Here is a 17,468-nt window from a genome sequence, read left to right as displayed (position 1 = left end):
AATTTTCTTATGTATATGAAAACCTTTTCCTTTAGAAATAAGTTTACTCAACCATGGCTTTACTTGTAGTTCACTATAAAATGCTTCTTTTTCCGATACATACTTATGTTCTCTGGGCAGGTAAATTTGAATCAATTCTTCTGCTAATTACATCATTTTTTTAATTTACTGGTTCCCAGAATGGTACTATATCATCCAAATTCGTAATCAAAATAGTTTCTAACATTCACTCTTCTGTCCTTAATAACTTCAGAGTAACTTATAATTTATATATTTAAAAGCAGAATCTAATTTCCTTTGTTTTTGTTTCCGTGTTAACAATCTTGTACTTTTCCATCTTCTTAACTATTTCCACTTCTTTGACATTAAGTTACATTCTAACAGCCACAGTGGTTTTTTCATTATCAGCCTTTATAAGGGAGTGTTTAGGAACACTCCCTTTATTAAGTTATAATTTTTAAATTAAAATATCACTCCATGTGGGTCATTAGCTGTATGATGGAGGTATCTGTAGAAAGGGATGCCTCCTCATTATACCAGAATAATTTGATTTCAGCTCATTCTCACATACTTAGTGGTAACCACAACTACCCAAGACAACCAAGATTAACCAAACCATATATTGAGGGACAACATACACTGAACACCTCAACACAAATCTTGTTACCAATCCAGTTTCCTGCTGGGATTTAATTTTTTCTAAAGCAACAAAACAATTTTGAAAAGAAAATTTATGTTTATAATATTTCAATTTTTGTGTTTTGATGGGGGCTAGGTGACTACAGGAGTGTGGCGAAAGGAAATTTTTTTTTTCTAAGGGTAAAACACAACTAAAAAAAGACCAATATTTCGTCTATTTTTGTTAAATGAAGGCCTTCTTGCTTTTTCAGGAAATAAGAGTATCTTTGGATACCATTATGTGTTTTTTCTTATGAAAAACCTCTTGAAGTAAATGGATGCTAATGCTTATACTCTACAACCAGACCTTGTTCCAAGAAAAGAATGTAACTTAAGGTTGCATTCTTTTCTTGGTAATGTATAATTCTACTGGCTATGGCAATAAATACCAAATGTTCATTTTTCATTATCACAATTCATGTATTCACTGTAATTTATCAATTAAAATGCACGATGGATGTTACTTCTATTAGCTTCAAAACTTGATTTCTTTTAGAAGTATGAGCAAAAACTGATGGATTTAAATTTCCATTATCTAACATGAATATGATTTTCTCTTCTAGTCTATTTATAGTACATCAAAATTATAGAAAAAGATAAACAGTAAGCACTTAAGCAATGTAACTAGAATGGTAAGGTGACTTCATATGACAGCAAGTAACTCCTGAAAAATGAACAGCCATTTTCAAGAATATATACACAAGCAATCCATGATGGGTTTACTAAAGAATGTGATCAGTGAATGGTTTCCCATTGCCTTCTTCACCAACCCGAATAAATATATGGTTGCATATCAGTATGCCATACCTAACAAAATCCACTTTCACTCTGTTACCAATAGTGAATATAATTACTATCTGAGAAAACTGTTGTACCTTGTATGCTTTATACATATCACAGCCATAGGAAAACAACATACTCCATTCTGTTGAATATCAATGCATTGTCAAATAAAGACTGCTTCAACTCAGAAAGGAAATAACAGTGCAAAAAATAATAAACAGCCAGATAAGATTAAAACCTTTATTTTTAATCAACACCTATAAAATGCATCACAATTTTACGAGTTGTATGCAATTAATAGCAGAAGTTTCCGTGCGTACTTAACATCTTGAATGTTCTACTGTGATATGACCTCAGATAAATCAAATCATTTTTACAGACCATACAAGTGTTATATCAGTGATGCACATAAGGTAAAGCACACTGTTGTGCAATATCCCCAACTTTTAGAATAAATACTTTTATAAAATTTCTATCACTTCTACTAGCGATGCTGTATGTCACCATTCATCATTAAGTGTTTAAGCAGTGTCCTTTAAGAATTGTTATGAAATTTAAACCTTCTTTAACATCCTAATCTACTGAAGAAAAATTTCAGAATTATTAAATTAGTTATCAAATAAATAAATAAGTTTAGGAAAGAAAACTACTTCAGTTATATCGGATTTTTAAGGTGTTGAAAATTTTGTTTGACATTTCAGTGTTACGCGGGTGCAAGAATGTGTGATTTTAAAATAACAGAATATATAGAACAATAGAATATTATTACAAGTAATTGTTATAAATCTTACAAATAAATCAGTTATTCAATACTTTTATGCAAACATATGCAAATGCACATTTTCTCACTCGGCCAAATTGTAGTATTATAAAATGAGCGAGATCTTATGAAAAAAGAGCAATTGCACACATTCGGAAAAGATTTAATTTTTTTCAACTGAAATTAATAATATTCAGTAAAAAAAAAAAACTGATAACAAAGTTTTAGGGCTTTCTTGTCATGCGACTAAAGCCGCGTTCCAGGAAAGTCCTACAACTGTGGGTTGTTTCTGATGTACAGCTTGCACACACAACTTAATTTAAATTATTTATAATTTTATTTAAATATATTTTTTTAATTTATTTAATTCAGTGATTCTAACTAAAGCATGCATGCATACTGTATTTAATACATGCGGGTGTGACTGTACTAGCGGCAACAGTTCTATGGAAGTTGTGAAATGTAATTTCACAACTTAGATAAAACAAATTTTCCTTGTACGATCGGCAGACCGGTGTACCTGTAAGGCTTAACGCACAAGGTACCAAGTCAACTGGGGATCGAGTTCAAGACCCAGTTACTTTTTTACACTTTAAATATTATTCATTTAATTGTACTACTCGCCTGTGATGTCACAACATAGCAGATGACTACAACTGCATCTTTTTGGGATAGGAGTGCAATTTTGCAAATATTGTTATTTTTTAATTAACAAATGATCTAAGAAAAATATAACCTTAGTTAGGTGAAATCTCAAGATATGGAGGCTAACCTTGCTCTACAGCCTCATCCCCTAGACCTTTCAAGTTGAAAATGACCCATATAATAATGCCCCATATATAGAAGTAATCTGACCAAATTTTGTGAAACCAGCCCAGTAGTTCTGGAGATATAAGGTGATTTAGATGCCAACACTGAACACATGTACATACAAACATTGACAACCAGAAAATTTCCATCCCATTTTTCCGGTTTTTTCTACCCGGGTTCCTTAGGTATCAAAACTTCAAGATGCAGTGAAAAACGCATAGGCCCAAATTGAACAGATTACAATACTTTCCATCTAGAGCATTCGTTCTCAAAGCGGGCAATAACGCTTCCTTGTGGGCACTGGAGGCCCTCAGTGGAGGAGCAGTAGAAGGCCCACAGAAAATTGGAAGCGTTCAAGTAAGGCAATGGCTGACTAAAAAAGGGGCAAAAATTATGTTTTCCAAAGTAAAATGTAAATTTCAACTAAGAAACAGGATTATGCCATGTTTAAAAACAATAATTACAATTGCTGTTTTAAAGAGCGCATCTTAAAAACAGCAAATGCAATTATTATTTTTAACAGATAGTAAGTTTTAAAAATTTTGGGGGTGCTAGAAAAGTTTTGATTCTCAATGTGGGCAGTGGGCGAAAAAGTTTGAGAATCAATGCTCTAGAGCTACAGCTCTATCTAGACAGAAAAGTAAAAACAGCAAATACAACCAAATATTTAATGCATTCAAATGTTCCCTCAAAAGTCTTTGAGCATTATTTAACTTGTTTAAACTTATGTTTTTATTTAAATCTTTTTAATGAAAGTATCAATTCGGTATTGGTAATTAATTATTATTATTATTAATTAATCAAAATTTGAACTGTAATTTTCACATTATTTTATGGCACTTTTTGTAAACAGTCATTAAATTATAATTACTATCATAATATAATAATTATTTATAGTTAAACAAGAGAATAAAAATAATATTTATAAACATTATCACAAAAAAATGTTTATTACATAGCCTAAATAAGGATCACCAGTTTCTAAAGCTAGTTTGCAAAGTACACAGGGTTCATATTGCTTCCTATGGGATACTATACCACAGTAGCACAATTAATTTTTCTTGTTTTCCAACTTAAAAAAAAAAAACGTTTAAATGAAATCCATCAAACATAAATAGATGGCTGTCTAAAGAAAAAAATTTCACTTTCAGATTTCTAACAGGACCACTGTCCAAGTGCTAATGTGCAATTACCCACGATTCTGATAAACAGCTTTTGAAATAATCGATTGCACAAATAGCTCATTTAACTTATTTATAGGAGGGGGGAGGGGGTTATTTGAACTAGCTCTGTGGTATCTGTTTGATCTTGTATACTGGAAATGGTGTGATAACTGTTTTGTCACAGACCCTCATAGTTCAGCTCTTATGAGCATTTGCCTTGTCTCAAATTAAGCCTTGAGTATGTTGTTTTCTCCATAAAAACTTTTACTTCCCATCTTGAATTTATTCACTTCACTAATAAAATTGAATTCAAGCAAGAATTTTGAAATCTTTTATATCTGGTGACATAAATGTGATTATTTATACTAATAGATTTAAACTATCTGGATCAGTTAGTAAAACTGGATGTTTAGTCCCTCCACCAAACAAAAGAGATCTTATGATCCCTTTGCTAGTAATGTTTACTATCAAATGCCATTCTATACTTATGGTCTTATGCTCATATAAAAATCACCATATATATTCAAATACAGTGCACACTTATTTATTTATATATATATATATATCTAATGAATTCAGATAAGACATGTTTTTATCTATGTAAAACCTTAATGTCTGGCTAATCAGGCATCCAAGGAACTGAATGAAATGATTTAGCTACAGATAACCTGTACTAGTTCTCAAAGTTGACATTCACAAACTATGGGATGTGTTCTGAATATATAAGCCTTGCAAAATGTCAGTAGAAGATAGTTTGGTGACTCTTAGTAATCAACCATATTTGTTGACAAAAGACATATTAACATGCTGAGTGTTAATGACTCATGTGTCATCCTGAACTCTGCCACAAGTCAAATGTCTATGACAGTCTGTATTCAAGTTCAGGCAGCTGGCTTAGATTGTTTATGTTGTGCCATCTGTCAGAAAGGTTTTTTCAATGCTACTGTTTATGTAGTCCATAGACATCTCACCCTGATAATTTTTAACTTATTTTTTTCAAATTGTTCATTTTGTCCTCACAGTTTCTTTGAAAGTTTATCTTTATTTTTTTATATAAAAAATATTAAAATAACATAACGTAACGTAAAATAGATCAAATGATGATGGCTTAAAAAAATACATACCAAATGGAAAGTAATCACATTACGAGTGGTATACATGGAAGACATGTCTAGTATTAATAATTTATTATTATTAGTAATAACAACAAAGTAGTAATAGCAACAAATTTATGAACATGAAACTTATTTTAAAATGTTTTTCATTTATATTTGATAACAAAAAAAAGCAAGTTTTATGTTTTCAAGATTTATTCTCAACACTAAATGTTGGGTACTAACAAAAAAAAAAAAAAAAAAAAAAAAACAGATTTGTAAACAAAAAAATACATAAAGTTTTGTGATGTAGATTAGTTTCTGAACACATAAAATAAAATTCAGGAGAAAAAGGTAAAAGGATTTTGGTCTAGACCTGAATTTAATTTTATGTATGCAGAAACTAACTTCCAAATCGAAGAATTTAATTTATGTAAAATCAGGATATTTCACCTCTGAGATAACAATATATTGTTATAAGTAAAATATACATATTATACATATGTAGTAAACAAATTATCTTATAATATATACCACATATCAGATGTTTTAATAAATATTTTTGTAAACACATTTTGTTAGCAGTATACTATTTTAATATATAGCAGAAAAATATAGTGAACAAATGAGGACAAAAGTCCTCCACAGCAAAACAAAAGAAGATGCAAAAATGTTCCACAACTCTTGCGCCTACAGATGCAGCATAATTTTATTTACTGCGATAAATAAATTTAGCATTTTTCACTTGCTATTTCACCCTAATCCCCCAAGAAGCTGGATCATTTGGTCTGTTGTCACCTCTCATAACAATAATCACATATAATTCAGCTCTTAAAAAAGCAATTAAACAAAATTTAATCCTGTCTGTAAAAAAATAGAAAACTGCAGAATTTCTTAAAAATGTCATCTTTTACAACAAACTAGCTTCTATTATAACTAATTAAAACGGTAACAGAATTTTATTTTAAACTCTTATTTCCTTTGAGAAACAAGTTATAAGTTTTAAATAGAGCAAGAGCCCAATTCTGAGCAAAAAAACCCACATAATTGCTAAAAAAAAAACTTCTAATATTTGTAAGTTCTATAAGCTTAGCGCATATAGAAACACATATATACATATGCATATAGTGAGGGGGATGTTTCATAAAATGGCAGACTTAATGCACCAGGAACTGAGCCACTAACTCTTTTGACCTCTTCTTTTTTCTGTTTAGTCTCCGGTAATTACCAGTCAGATAATACTTTAGAGGATGAATGAGAATATGTATGAGTGTAAATGAAGTGTAGTCTTGTACAGTCTCAGTTTGACCATTCCCAAGATGTATGGTTAATTGAAACCCAACCACCAAAGAACACCAGTATTCATTATCTAGTATTCAAATCCATGTAAAAATAACCGACTTTACTAGGCTTGAACGCTGGAACTCTCGACATCCAAATCAGCTTGGGAAGACGCGTTCACCACTAAACCAACTCTTGGTCTAGAGGTTAACAACTAACTAGTGATTAATTATGTGCATTTTTGTATGAAAATAATGGTTTAACATAATCATAAAAAACTTTCATTCATTTTTTTGTGATCCCTGTTAAATAATAAATAGTATTTGGTATAAATATTTTTAGCAGGATACAAAAGTATGGGTCTTCTTAAGAAGTATAATATTAGCAATAAACACGTTACCTGAAGACAATAATAGATATTTTGCCAATATATCATTGAACTCAACTAATTTATTATTTAGAAAATAAATTCTCTAAATTTTAAACACACAAATTTTCAGCAGATTAAAAAATATTCATTAGGTCAAATAAAACAATCTTATTGTGGAAACTAAAATTTATTTTGATTTGGTACCTATATTGAATCTCGAACATCACAAGACTTAACAATATATATATATGCATTAAGCACAGAAAAGCAAAGTTTATGAGATAAATAATACAACACATAACCGCATAATCAATGAAAAAACTTATTAAAAAATTAAAACTACGACAATAATTCTCAAGCAGACAACAGGAGTTTTAAGGCAATGAAAAGATTTAAAGAAGCTCATTACATTTTCTTATTTATTTACAACTGTGGTAAGCTACATAAACTAAATGGAATTATAATCATAATATTTGTCCAGAGAAGAAAATAAAACAAACAAGCAATTTCTCTGTATTACAAATGATTTTTATTTTCAAAAACTTCTACTTTCTTTTTATTTTATTTTTTTTCATTTAATAAACCTGCAATATGAAGTAAAAAAATCCCTACTGTGACATATATATATGTATATAATATAATTATTAGTTCACATCTCTCAATATAAAATCTCACTTTCGTAATTCAAATATTATTTTAATTATCAAAACAGAAATAAATCTTAAGCAATTTCTTTATCATATAACAAATGTTTAAAAAAATTAAAATATGGAAAACTTAGGTTTATTTTTTTCCTGAATAAATAACATGATACAGATTTCATCATTGAAAAGCAATAAAAACAATAAAAAAATATTTTAATTTTATAGAAAGAAGTATTTGTCAATATTACATAAATGAAAATAAGGGTGATGCTTGATTTTTACATTAATATAAAGAATTTAGCATTTTTAATAATTAAAACAAGGATAATTCTATCAGAAAATACATAAAGTAACTGAAAATTATACAGCTTTTAAGTTTTGTAATAACCTTAATGGCACTTTAATCATCACAACACTTTTAAATTCTTAAACCACATTCTTTCTTCTCATATTTAATTCAAATTAAACATATGTGCAAATCCTTCAATAAAAAGATTTATAAAGAACTATCACATACTATTGGACAAGAATGACAATAGCCTAATACAAAATATTCTATATTAAGTATATAAAGATATAAATAATTCAATAAAAAAAAAGTGTAATGAAATTACTTTTAAGAAAACTAATAAAACTATATTGTACTTAATTTTTTTAAAAATCTTAAAAAACAAATACCAATCATAAGAAAAATATTTAAAAACAAAAAGAAATACATCTATTTATCTATTTACCAATATATCACAAGTATTATTATGTCAAGCCTTGATCAGTCCAAAAAAGAAAAAATTTCTGCAAGTTGAAAAAATTAGTATTCTATCAAAGCATAATCAACAACTTGACAACATCTGATTATTAGATCACACTGTCATTAAATAATAGTAATGTAAACACTACTACATTGTGATTGGATGATAAAAAAGGCAGTGGTATAATTTACACAGATTAATATGTAATAATATAACCAACCATACACATTGTGCTTTTCTGCAGAACTAAAATACAAAACTAGTAAAAAAATAATAATAAGCAATACTATAATAATGTAATATGTATATGTATTAATAGTTAATCGCTATTATTAATTATTATCTTCAATCACCAGGAACAGCACGAAAAAAATTTCACTAGTATCAAATTTTTATAAATTTTACTTATAAAATATTTATAAATCACAAGTTTTTATTAAGCCAGGGATTTTTATACGCACGAAAGCATTATTTATACTGAATGCTGTTACCTATTTTAAACACTTGATTTTATACGAATTACTGATGAAAACTGTTAAATAAGTAACCACTCAGGCGGTTGTCTGACCCAACATCATATATAAATTCAATCGACAAACGTTATCATAAATGAAACAACATACAATCTAAACAAATTTCTTCACATTTAAAAACTCTCTGACTCACAATAAAAAGCCAGGGATTTATTTAATTTTAAAATAAATAAAAACTTGTGATAAAAAGCAGATTATTTTATTTCGTGAGCTGGCTCTTCTTAACCAGAGGAGGCAGTTTCCTGTTCTTCATTCTGATTGGCCAATTTCTCCTTGTTCAAACGAACCATTTCTGCTCTACGTTCCTGTCAAAAAAAAAAATAATATTCAGTAAAATCTATTTAAAATGAAAAACTGTAAAAAATGAAAATGTAAGAAATTTAAGTGAATTACGTAAAATATTTTAACAATTTTCTGCAATTACTTATGATTTAACCTGTGAAAAATACCTAAATAAATTTAAAGCAATGTTACGTTATTAGAAAAAAATATCAAAATTTCATTAAAAACTTTGCACATCACAAACATCATCATGGCACAGTAGAAGAAATTGACTTTTTTAACTACACTGCCTGAAGACAAGCAACTTAAATCCACACTACAGACAATTGTTATATCATGTTATATGAGTGATATATAATTGTGATATCATGTTATATGGGATTACAATATTTACAATATTATTAATTCAAGGGAGTAATGCACACATTCAATTCATATATATATATATATATATATATATATATTATAACATTATAATTTCAAAGATCAAACTTTTAAAAATAAACTGTAAATACAATGAATATTATTTTTAATAATTTCCAAAAGAATTAACAATTAAACAGACCACTCTAGACATATCGAAAAATTCATGGTAATATTGTAATTTAATGTTTAACATGTAAAAAAAAATGCTATACCTGGCCAAGTATACAACTCAAAACCTTCTAAGATACTATAACTCCATCTCCACCTCATTAAAAAAATTAAATTTCATTTCCAATCCCTTAAAATATTAATTCTAGATTAAAAATTCTGTTTTTCTAATCTAATTTAGCAACGTATTCATTAATAAAAAGATAATTCTGTACATACAAATATACTATCAAAGGGCTAATAAACCAGTACTAGCTAATAAAAAGTACTATTATACATACACATATATATATATATTAGCGTGCAAATTAATCCGAACACAAGTAATTTTTTGTTTGCTTCTGGGTTATGGCTACACTGCTTGACCATACCCATTTTTTAAATCATCTGTGTAATGTGAGATTATTTTCATATTATAAATACTGTTTTGTATTTTTTGTTCTGTCTCGAATATATAATATTGGACACATAATTACTAGAAAACGTTTGAAAATTGTTTCTCTTTCTGAGCATACCAGTATGATATGACAAATAGCTTTTGAGTGTGGACTAGGTCCAGTGAATGCTGTGTTATATATATATATATATTATATATATATATTATATATATATATATATATTGTATTATATATATATATTGTATTATATATATATATATATTGTATTATATATATATGTGTATATATAAAATCACACATTCATGAAGTTTTATGCCTTTATCATATAAATTAACACTGAAATCTGATTTTCATACTATAATGCTTATAACTCATTGCTATAATATTAATTCTCATATATAAAATTTGTTTTTAGGTGCTAAAAATGGATAAATATATTATCAATAACCAACATCAACATTGTATCAAAGCAATGTAAAGATGTCCTGAAACAATCAATACAAAATTAATTTTAATATCAAGTAATCCTAATGTATAACACACTACACACATTAAGTATACAAATACGGTTGTTATAGTATGCTGCTGCTTTATTCTAATGAATATATTATTGTCACCTAGAATCTATTACTATACGGGTAATAATAATATTGTTTGGTAAAACCAGTAAGGTTATTATTGTCAGACATACATGAAAAACATTTATGAATTATACAGATCAAAAATAAAAGTATAACACCAGATCAAAGTAATTATGTAATGATAGTAATTATGTTCTATGATGTGAACTCAATCAGTGAATGAGAAAACATAGAAAATGCAATCAGTGTAACTGTAATGACATTTTTAAAAGCACACTGGCCTGAGCTTAAAAATTTTTTGCAGAGTTAAGAGTTACAAAACAAAGTACATTACTATAATATCTCAGTCTGAATTTGGTTAACTCGCTTTTAAGTGAGCTTCAAGTAAAGCAGTCAACTTTATAGTTGCAAATGGTGTAATAAAAATAAGTTCTTTTCTTTCCTTTGATGAAGCAAAAAACAAAAATCGCTAAAATAAAATCTCAACCTGAAAGAAGTGTTATTCCTTTAAAAAACTCATAATTTTAGAAAAATTAATTGTACATAAACGCTAGTCACTCATTAACAAAACAGACTGTGAACAACTGTACCTCAAAGAAGCCCTAGAAGCCAATAAACCTGCTAGTAACTACTACAGGTCGAAAAACTTTCAGTTCTACTGGGCGATACAACTTTTTAGGCAAGAAACAACATTTAAAACAAAGAGTAATATTTAAGCATAATAATTAGCAAACAAAATTAAATGATCTCAAGGGTATTTACACTATTTACTCAGAGGAAAGTGTGTAATGATAAAGAAAGGATTAAAATTTGGTCGGTAAACAACTTGAATCAAAAGCATCAGTTTGTTCATTATTAATGTATTTTTACAGCATATTTTAGAGAGCTAAAACAAAATAGCATGGTTAACATCACAAGAGAGTCACTTCTTTATATAGCTAACAGGTATTAGTATTAAATCATATAGGCTTGAAGAAATTATAGATTCATAATAAAAATTAGAATTAAAGAGTGTAAATGATGCTTTTCACATGAGGTTGACAAATTCGACAAAAAAGTAAACACAGATCAAGGTATTATTAAAGAAATGTGATAATTTAAACTTGACAGATTTTAATGAGGATATTTTTATTTTTTAAAGAATAATGGTATGGCAAAAACAACCTCTTTTCTTTCCTTTGTTGAGGCAGTAAACAAAAATTACTAAAAAGCAATAAGAAATATTTTAACTCTCAACATTACGTTCTTATTATTAAATCAATGCATTACTTCTATTATCAATAATCAATATTTTCAAGAAAAAATAAGCATTAATTACCTTAATTTTCATAGTTATTTCATTTATTTTTTTTCTATAGTACAAAGGTCATTCAAATATAAACCAAATTTGTTTACATAGCTTTATTGATATTAGATAAAATTACAAATAAATTACCTTATGTTCCTACATAGTTTCCTTCAACAAAAACACATTTCCTTTACCAGATTTGTTCTCCTCATCAAAAAATCAAGATGGCTGCGCCCAAACAATTGTACACAAAATGGTTGACTGCAGCATCGTTTTTGAATCTTTCCCCTCTTACAGCTTCTTTCAGCAAACCAAACAAGTGGAAATCACACAGTAATCTAGACTATACAGTTTGGTGTTCAAGATGTGTCCAGTAAACTTACAAAGCAATTTCCTCCTCCATGATAACACGTTTCAACATCGTTTTTTTGCAACAGGCAGCTCTGACATCATCCAACTGGCAGCAGTATGCTACATTCACTGTCTTTCATTCGTGCAGGAAATCAATCTGCAGCACTCCTTAAGTCCCAAAAAACAGTTACCAGAACTTTTCCAGCTGATGGCATCTCTTGGCTTTGATCGGTGCCACCTCTCCACTTTCCCACCACTCTATACTTGTTCTCTTGCTTTCTGGAGAGTAGTGGTGGACCCAGGTTTTGTTACAAGTCATATTTGTTTTCATAATACAGTCCAAAAATGTCTCTCCTTCTTCCTCAAAGTGAATCAGAAGCCACTGACAGATGTCTTTCTGGATATTTCTCTCTGCTTCAATGAAAATGTATGGAATCCATCTCACCAACACTTTGCTATATCAAAGTGTCTGACAATATTGTATGCACACTCCCAACAGATGCTCACCTCTGATGCAATTTCAGTAACGTTTATGCGGGGATCACCTTCCACAATATCACGAATAGCCTGACTGTTGTCATCATTGACAATGGTCAGCAAACGTTTATGATTTTCGTTCTCCATTGCATCATAGCCGCTTCAAAATTTTCTGGCCCAATCACACTTCAGTTTTTGACAGAGTGGCATCTCTAAAGTGTGCCTGCCTCGAGTAGTCAAAACTTCAGAGATCTGACGCCTACATTGATGAGAAATCTGATTATAATTGTTGTGTAATGCACAAGGTATCACCTCTCAAGACACTTGGCTGCAGACAAGGGAATGTCATGGGCGTGTCTGGCCAATTGCTCCCCTCCACACATGTCCAACTGACTGACTACCTGTAGTGCCCCACCAAATCCACTGCTCTTCCTCAATCCGCATGGCAAAATTCAGGTTTATATTTGAATGATCCTCATACTTCAATAATAAAAAATTAAAAGATATAAAGTACATATTCATGTTAGTACTGAAAGACCAATAACGTGAAGTCCATGAACCACATATAAAACCATCTGCCACCCAAAATTGAATATCCTGCCTGGATATTCAGCACAAAAAAGAGCATAAAGGTTGTAATAATTTACAAACAAATCAGATCACTAAATGTAATTAACATTGAGAAACCATAATCTTATATATTTGCCAAATGGCTTTACTTCTCTAAAACTCGAAAACAATGGTCTGAATAACAAAATTAATCTACTTTAAAAAGATAAAAAATACAAATCGGATAAATTAAAAAATAATCTAAATAATACATTTATTAAGTAGCTTAATATTATCATCCAGCAGCATTTTATATCTACATTTAAACAGTAAATGCACAACATTTATGCAACCACATGTAATTGTAAAAACCATACTGATAACAAGATTATGTTTAGGAATGAATATTAAAACTACACTCAAGCATCCACACAAACAAACCTGAATTTTCAGCTTTTCAAGTTGTTCCTTTTCTCTCTGGACACGACGATTTTTAGCAGAATCCATCCTTGTTTGTATCAAATTTTCAAGCTGTTGGATTTTCTCCTGTTGTGAAGCTCTCACCTTCTTAACTTGATCCTCCTGAAGTCCAGTGTAAAATAAAGCCATGCAAAAGCATATTTTTTTACCATAACTATTTTCAATCGCAAGTTTTTTTTTTAGCAAATTATTTTACAAAGATTTAGTTATCATATTAAAAAAAGAGATAAGCATGCAAGAAACTTAAAAACTGCAACTAAAAATTATGAATATTATTCAATGCCAACTAATCAGGTGCATTCAATATAGAATATGAGTAATGAATTCCTTACACCTGATTAATAATTTTTTTTTCCAGTTAAGATTATTCAACTTGTCTTATAACTTCAGAGAATTAAAAGAATAATTAATCTTGTTTCACTGCTATTTAATTGGAGGATAAAAAACTACTAAGTTCAAACCTACGTGATCTCTGCAGTTGTATTTGGTAGTACTTCCAACATTTGAAATAAAGTGTAAATGACACGATTTTAGAATAACATTACGTATTTGACAACCTCATTACAATAAGTTTTAAATGATTTATCCAAACCCCATCTGAAGAGTATAATAGTCAGAGTAGCTAAGTATTCTCATACAATTAAAAAAAACCACATTAATTTTGATACCATCCAATTATAAATTTTTTTCCACAAAAATAACATCCTGTACAGCTCAATTCCAACAACAAAAGAAAGTGCCTCATTAGAGGCATGGTGCCTAAAAGTCCTGGCTATCTGGTGGAAACTTTGTACACTATGAGGTAGTTAGAGGCTATGGCAACCCCCCGGAGCTCAATTTATGTTTAGTTGCGGTTCTGGCTCCAGGGGCAGGGGCAAAAGGAGAAAAATAAATAAATAAAAGGGGATATTCTTCTAGATTTTCTGTAAAGGTAATTCTTTTGTTACAGTTTCTCTTACAGACTGCTGTTACAAATGTTTTAGATTTAAAATCTAATATTAAAAAAAAAAAAAACTGCAGAAGTTAAATCACAATTCTCAAGATCATCATTATTTAATGTAAAAAATAACTAAAATAAAACAAAATATACCAATATAATATGTAAGAGAAAATAAAAAATACAACACAAACAAAAATTGTGAGTGATATGACCTGCACTATCTTGTGTAATGTTAGCCTAATGTAATACAAACAGGTGAAAACTAGAGAAATTTTAACAAGATATTAATAAGTTTTAGAAATTATAACAATTACAGCAATGATCAAAGAGAAAAAGTAAATAACATTTCCAGAGATAAAATGCTTGACCACAAATGTTTGTGGAAATCTATTATGAGTCAGTATCTCAATGATAAAGTTGAAACGATACAATAAAATTTCTTGTTACACACACTTAATAAAGTATCAACCATAATAGGTAAAGTACACATTTCCTCTCATTCTGATAAAAACTGAACCTTTCTCAATAATATAAGTAATTCAAATAACTAAACACGAGTTTGAATAAGTGTTCGACTGATGTAATCATTTAAATCAGAAGAAAAAAGCTAAAAAACATAAGTTAATGAAAATTAATAGAAATGCACATTACCATTACTCAGGTTTCATCAGTATGCTATCTCCATAGAGTTGTCTCGTGACCTCTTTTTTTTGGTTTATAATTTTTCTTTCTGTAATTATACTTAAACTTTAAGTTAAGGTACCGCTGCAGTGAATAAAATTAAGGTAATAAATAATATTTGTAGAAATGAATATCACCTGTACATCATTAGGCTTGGCATGCTGATGTGTTGCAGTAAATCTAGTTCAATTACAAGGCAATGGTAAACTTTGCTCCAGCCTTCCCCCAGATACGATATGATGATATGGAATGCTTATTATTTCTGAGAATGACTACGCTATTTTCAGGAGTGATTTGTGACTCATGTCAATTTGCCTAAAAACATTACAGTAAATGCATCTAATATGTACACATCACACCATCAGTAGCCTCCACTCAGTAGATCTTTTATTTATCACATTCAATCCTTATTCAAATTATATCTATCCAGTCTCCTTGGCACATTCTTCATTCCTTGTCCTCTCATCTTTTTTATCTGCCAACACATCTACTTTCCATAAATTTCCAGTCATTTGCCCTCTTTCCTCCCATAATTCCAACTCCAACTCTTGCTCCTGAGCAAGAGCAGTTAAAAAAATTGGCAAACAGGAATTGCAAACATCAATTAATTAAAAATAAAATCCTACTTGCATACAATGGGTCATTACAACTAATTATCAACAGCACCTAACTAAGGGCAAGATTGCACCATACGGTTCAACAAATATGTTCGACATATGATCCATTATCTCAACATCCACAAAAGATATTTTCAAAGTTTTTTTTTATTAAAAACTTTATTTTTTATATAAATTTTAACTATTACTTTTATCATTTCATTTGTAATTTTAATATATATATGTTTTTTATATGTCATGGCAGCTTACTATAAAATTTTAACGTTTAATTTTTTTTTAATATTTTGGGAATCTGATGTGTACAGAATATGTTTAAAATATCTTCTAAGAGCAAGAGACCTGTCATAAAAATTTCAAACATGTATCTCTCATAGAAGGTGGAAAAATTTGATTTAAGTAGCAAAAAAACTTGATTTTCAGAAAAGAAGGAAAAAACCATTGAATTTATGGTTTATCTTATTTTAATAATTCCCTGTTGCATATGAAGGATTGTCTGAGTCGTCTTCTTGTTCATACATATCTTCTAGCCTCTTTCAAGCCAATGTACATTTTTGTTTTATTTTATCATGTTGAATTTTAAAATATTTGTTACTTTGTTTTACACAATCAGAATCCAATCTTTCCATTACAGTCAACATGTTTTCCCAGGGTCTAACTTTAGCTCACTTATCACTCCACACTTAGCAGTATTACCTACATTTAAATTATTCACAGCTTAATATACTCCAAATTTCAGTGTATTTATGCCCACAAACAGTCCACAACGAATTATTGAAAGAATCAGTGGGATTTTGTGATTTGCCCAAACTACACTTTTCTAAAAAAAAAACAAACTATTGTTTGACAAAAAAAGCATTATAAAAATTGGAATGACAATACTGAAAAAGTGGCAGACTGCATAGAAACGAAAACGTTCCTGTCAAGCAATTGAAAAAAAAAAAAGAAAATTTTCTAGTCATCTCAATATGAAATGACTTAAAGAGCGCATTTCAAACTAAGGTTGACTAAAAACCTAAATTTGATTTTTGGGCTGATTTTACATGTAGATTTCCTTAAATGGATAGCTGCCCATCCATCTTCTACTAATACCTTCAAATATGTAGCAAATAAAATCAAATCATTACTTTCTGACAAATAAATCATATATTAAATTGATCAATTACATATTTAAAAACAAGATAGAACTTAAAATCCCTCAGTAAACTGTGTAAAACATATACAATTTTTTATGAAATATAAACCTTAAGACCAACAAATTTAAGAAACTTCATACTTCTACAGAAACAAAACACTTCAATTTAAAGATTGAAAATAGTTTAGGTAAAGAACTAAATTATTATAAAACAAATGTGCTGTGTGCAACAA

At 29.1% G+C, this 17,468-nt stretch overlaps 1 protein-coding gene across 4 annotated transcripts in view; it reads right to left on the bottom strand.

The window, feature by feature from the left end:
• Window positions 1-7,107: 7,107 nt before the first annotated feature.
• Window positions 7,108-17,468, bottom strand: part of stai (stathmin) — a 129,148-nt gene continuing 118,787 nt past the window's right edge. For 3 of the 4 annotated variants that reach the window (XM_075356208.1, XM_075356209.1, XM_075356206.1), the window contains exons 6-7: window positions 13,827-13,967; window positions 7,108-9,170 (exon numbers count right to left, since the gene is read on the bottom strand). In XM_075356208.1, coding sequence (XP_075212323.1) covers window positions 9,087-9,170; window positions 13,827-13,967 — 225 coding nt within the window. In that variant the 3' untranslated portion in view covers window positions 7,108-9,086. The remainder of the gene's footprint in view (window positions 9,171-13,826; window positions 13,968-17,468) is intronic. The other variant, XM_075356207.1, reaches the window with a different exon arrangement.

This window comes from Lycorma delicatula, chromosome 2 (genome assembly GCF_047948215.1).
Source record: "Lycorma delicatula isolate Av1 chromosome 2, ASM4794821v1, whole genome shotgun sequence".
NCBI lineage: Eukaryota > Metazoa > Arthropoda > Insecta > Hemiptera > Fulgoridae > Lycorma > Lycorma delicatula.
The sequence above is the reverse complement of the archived record's forward strand: the minus strand, read 5'-3'. Positions and strand labels throughout refer to the sequence as shown.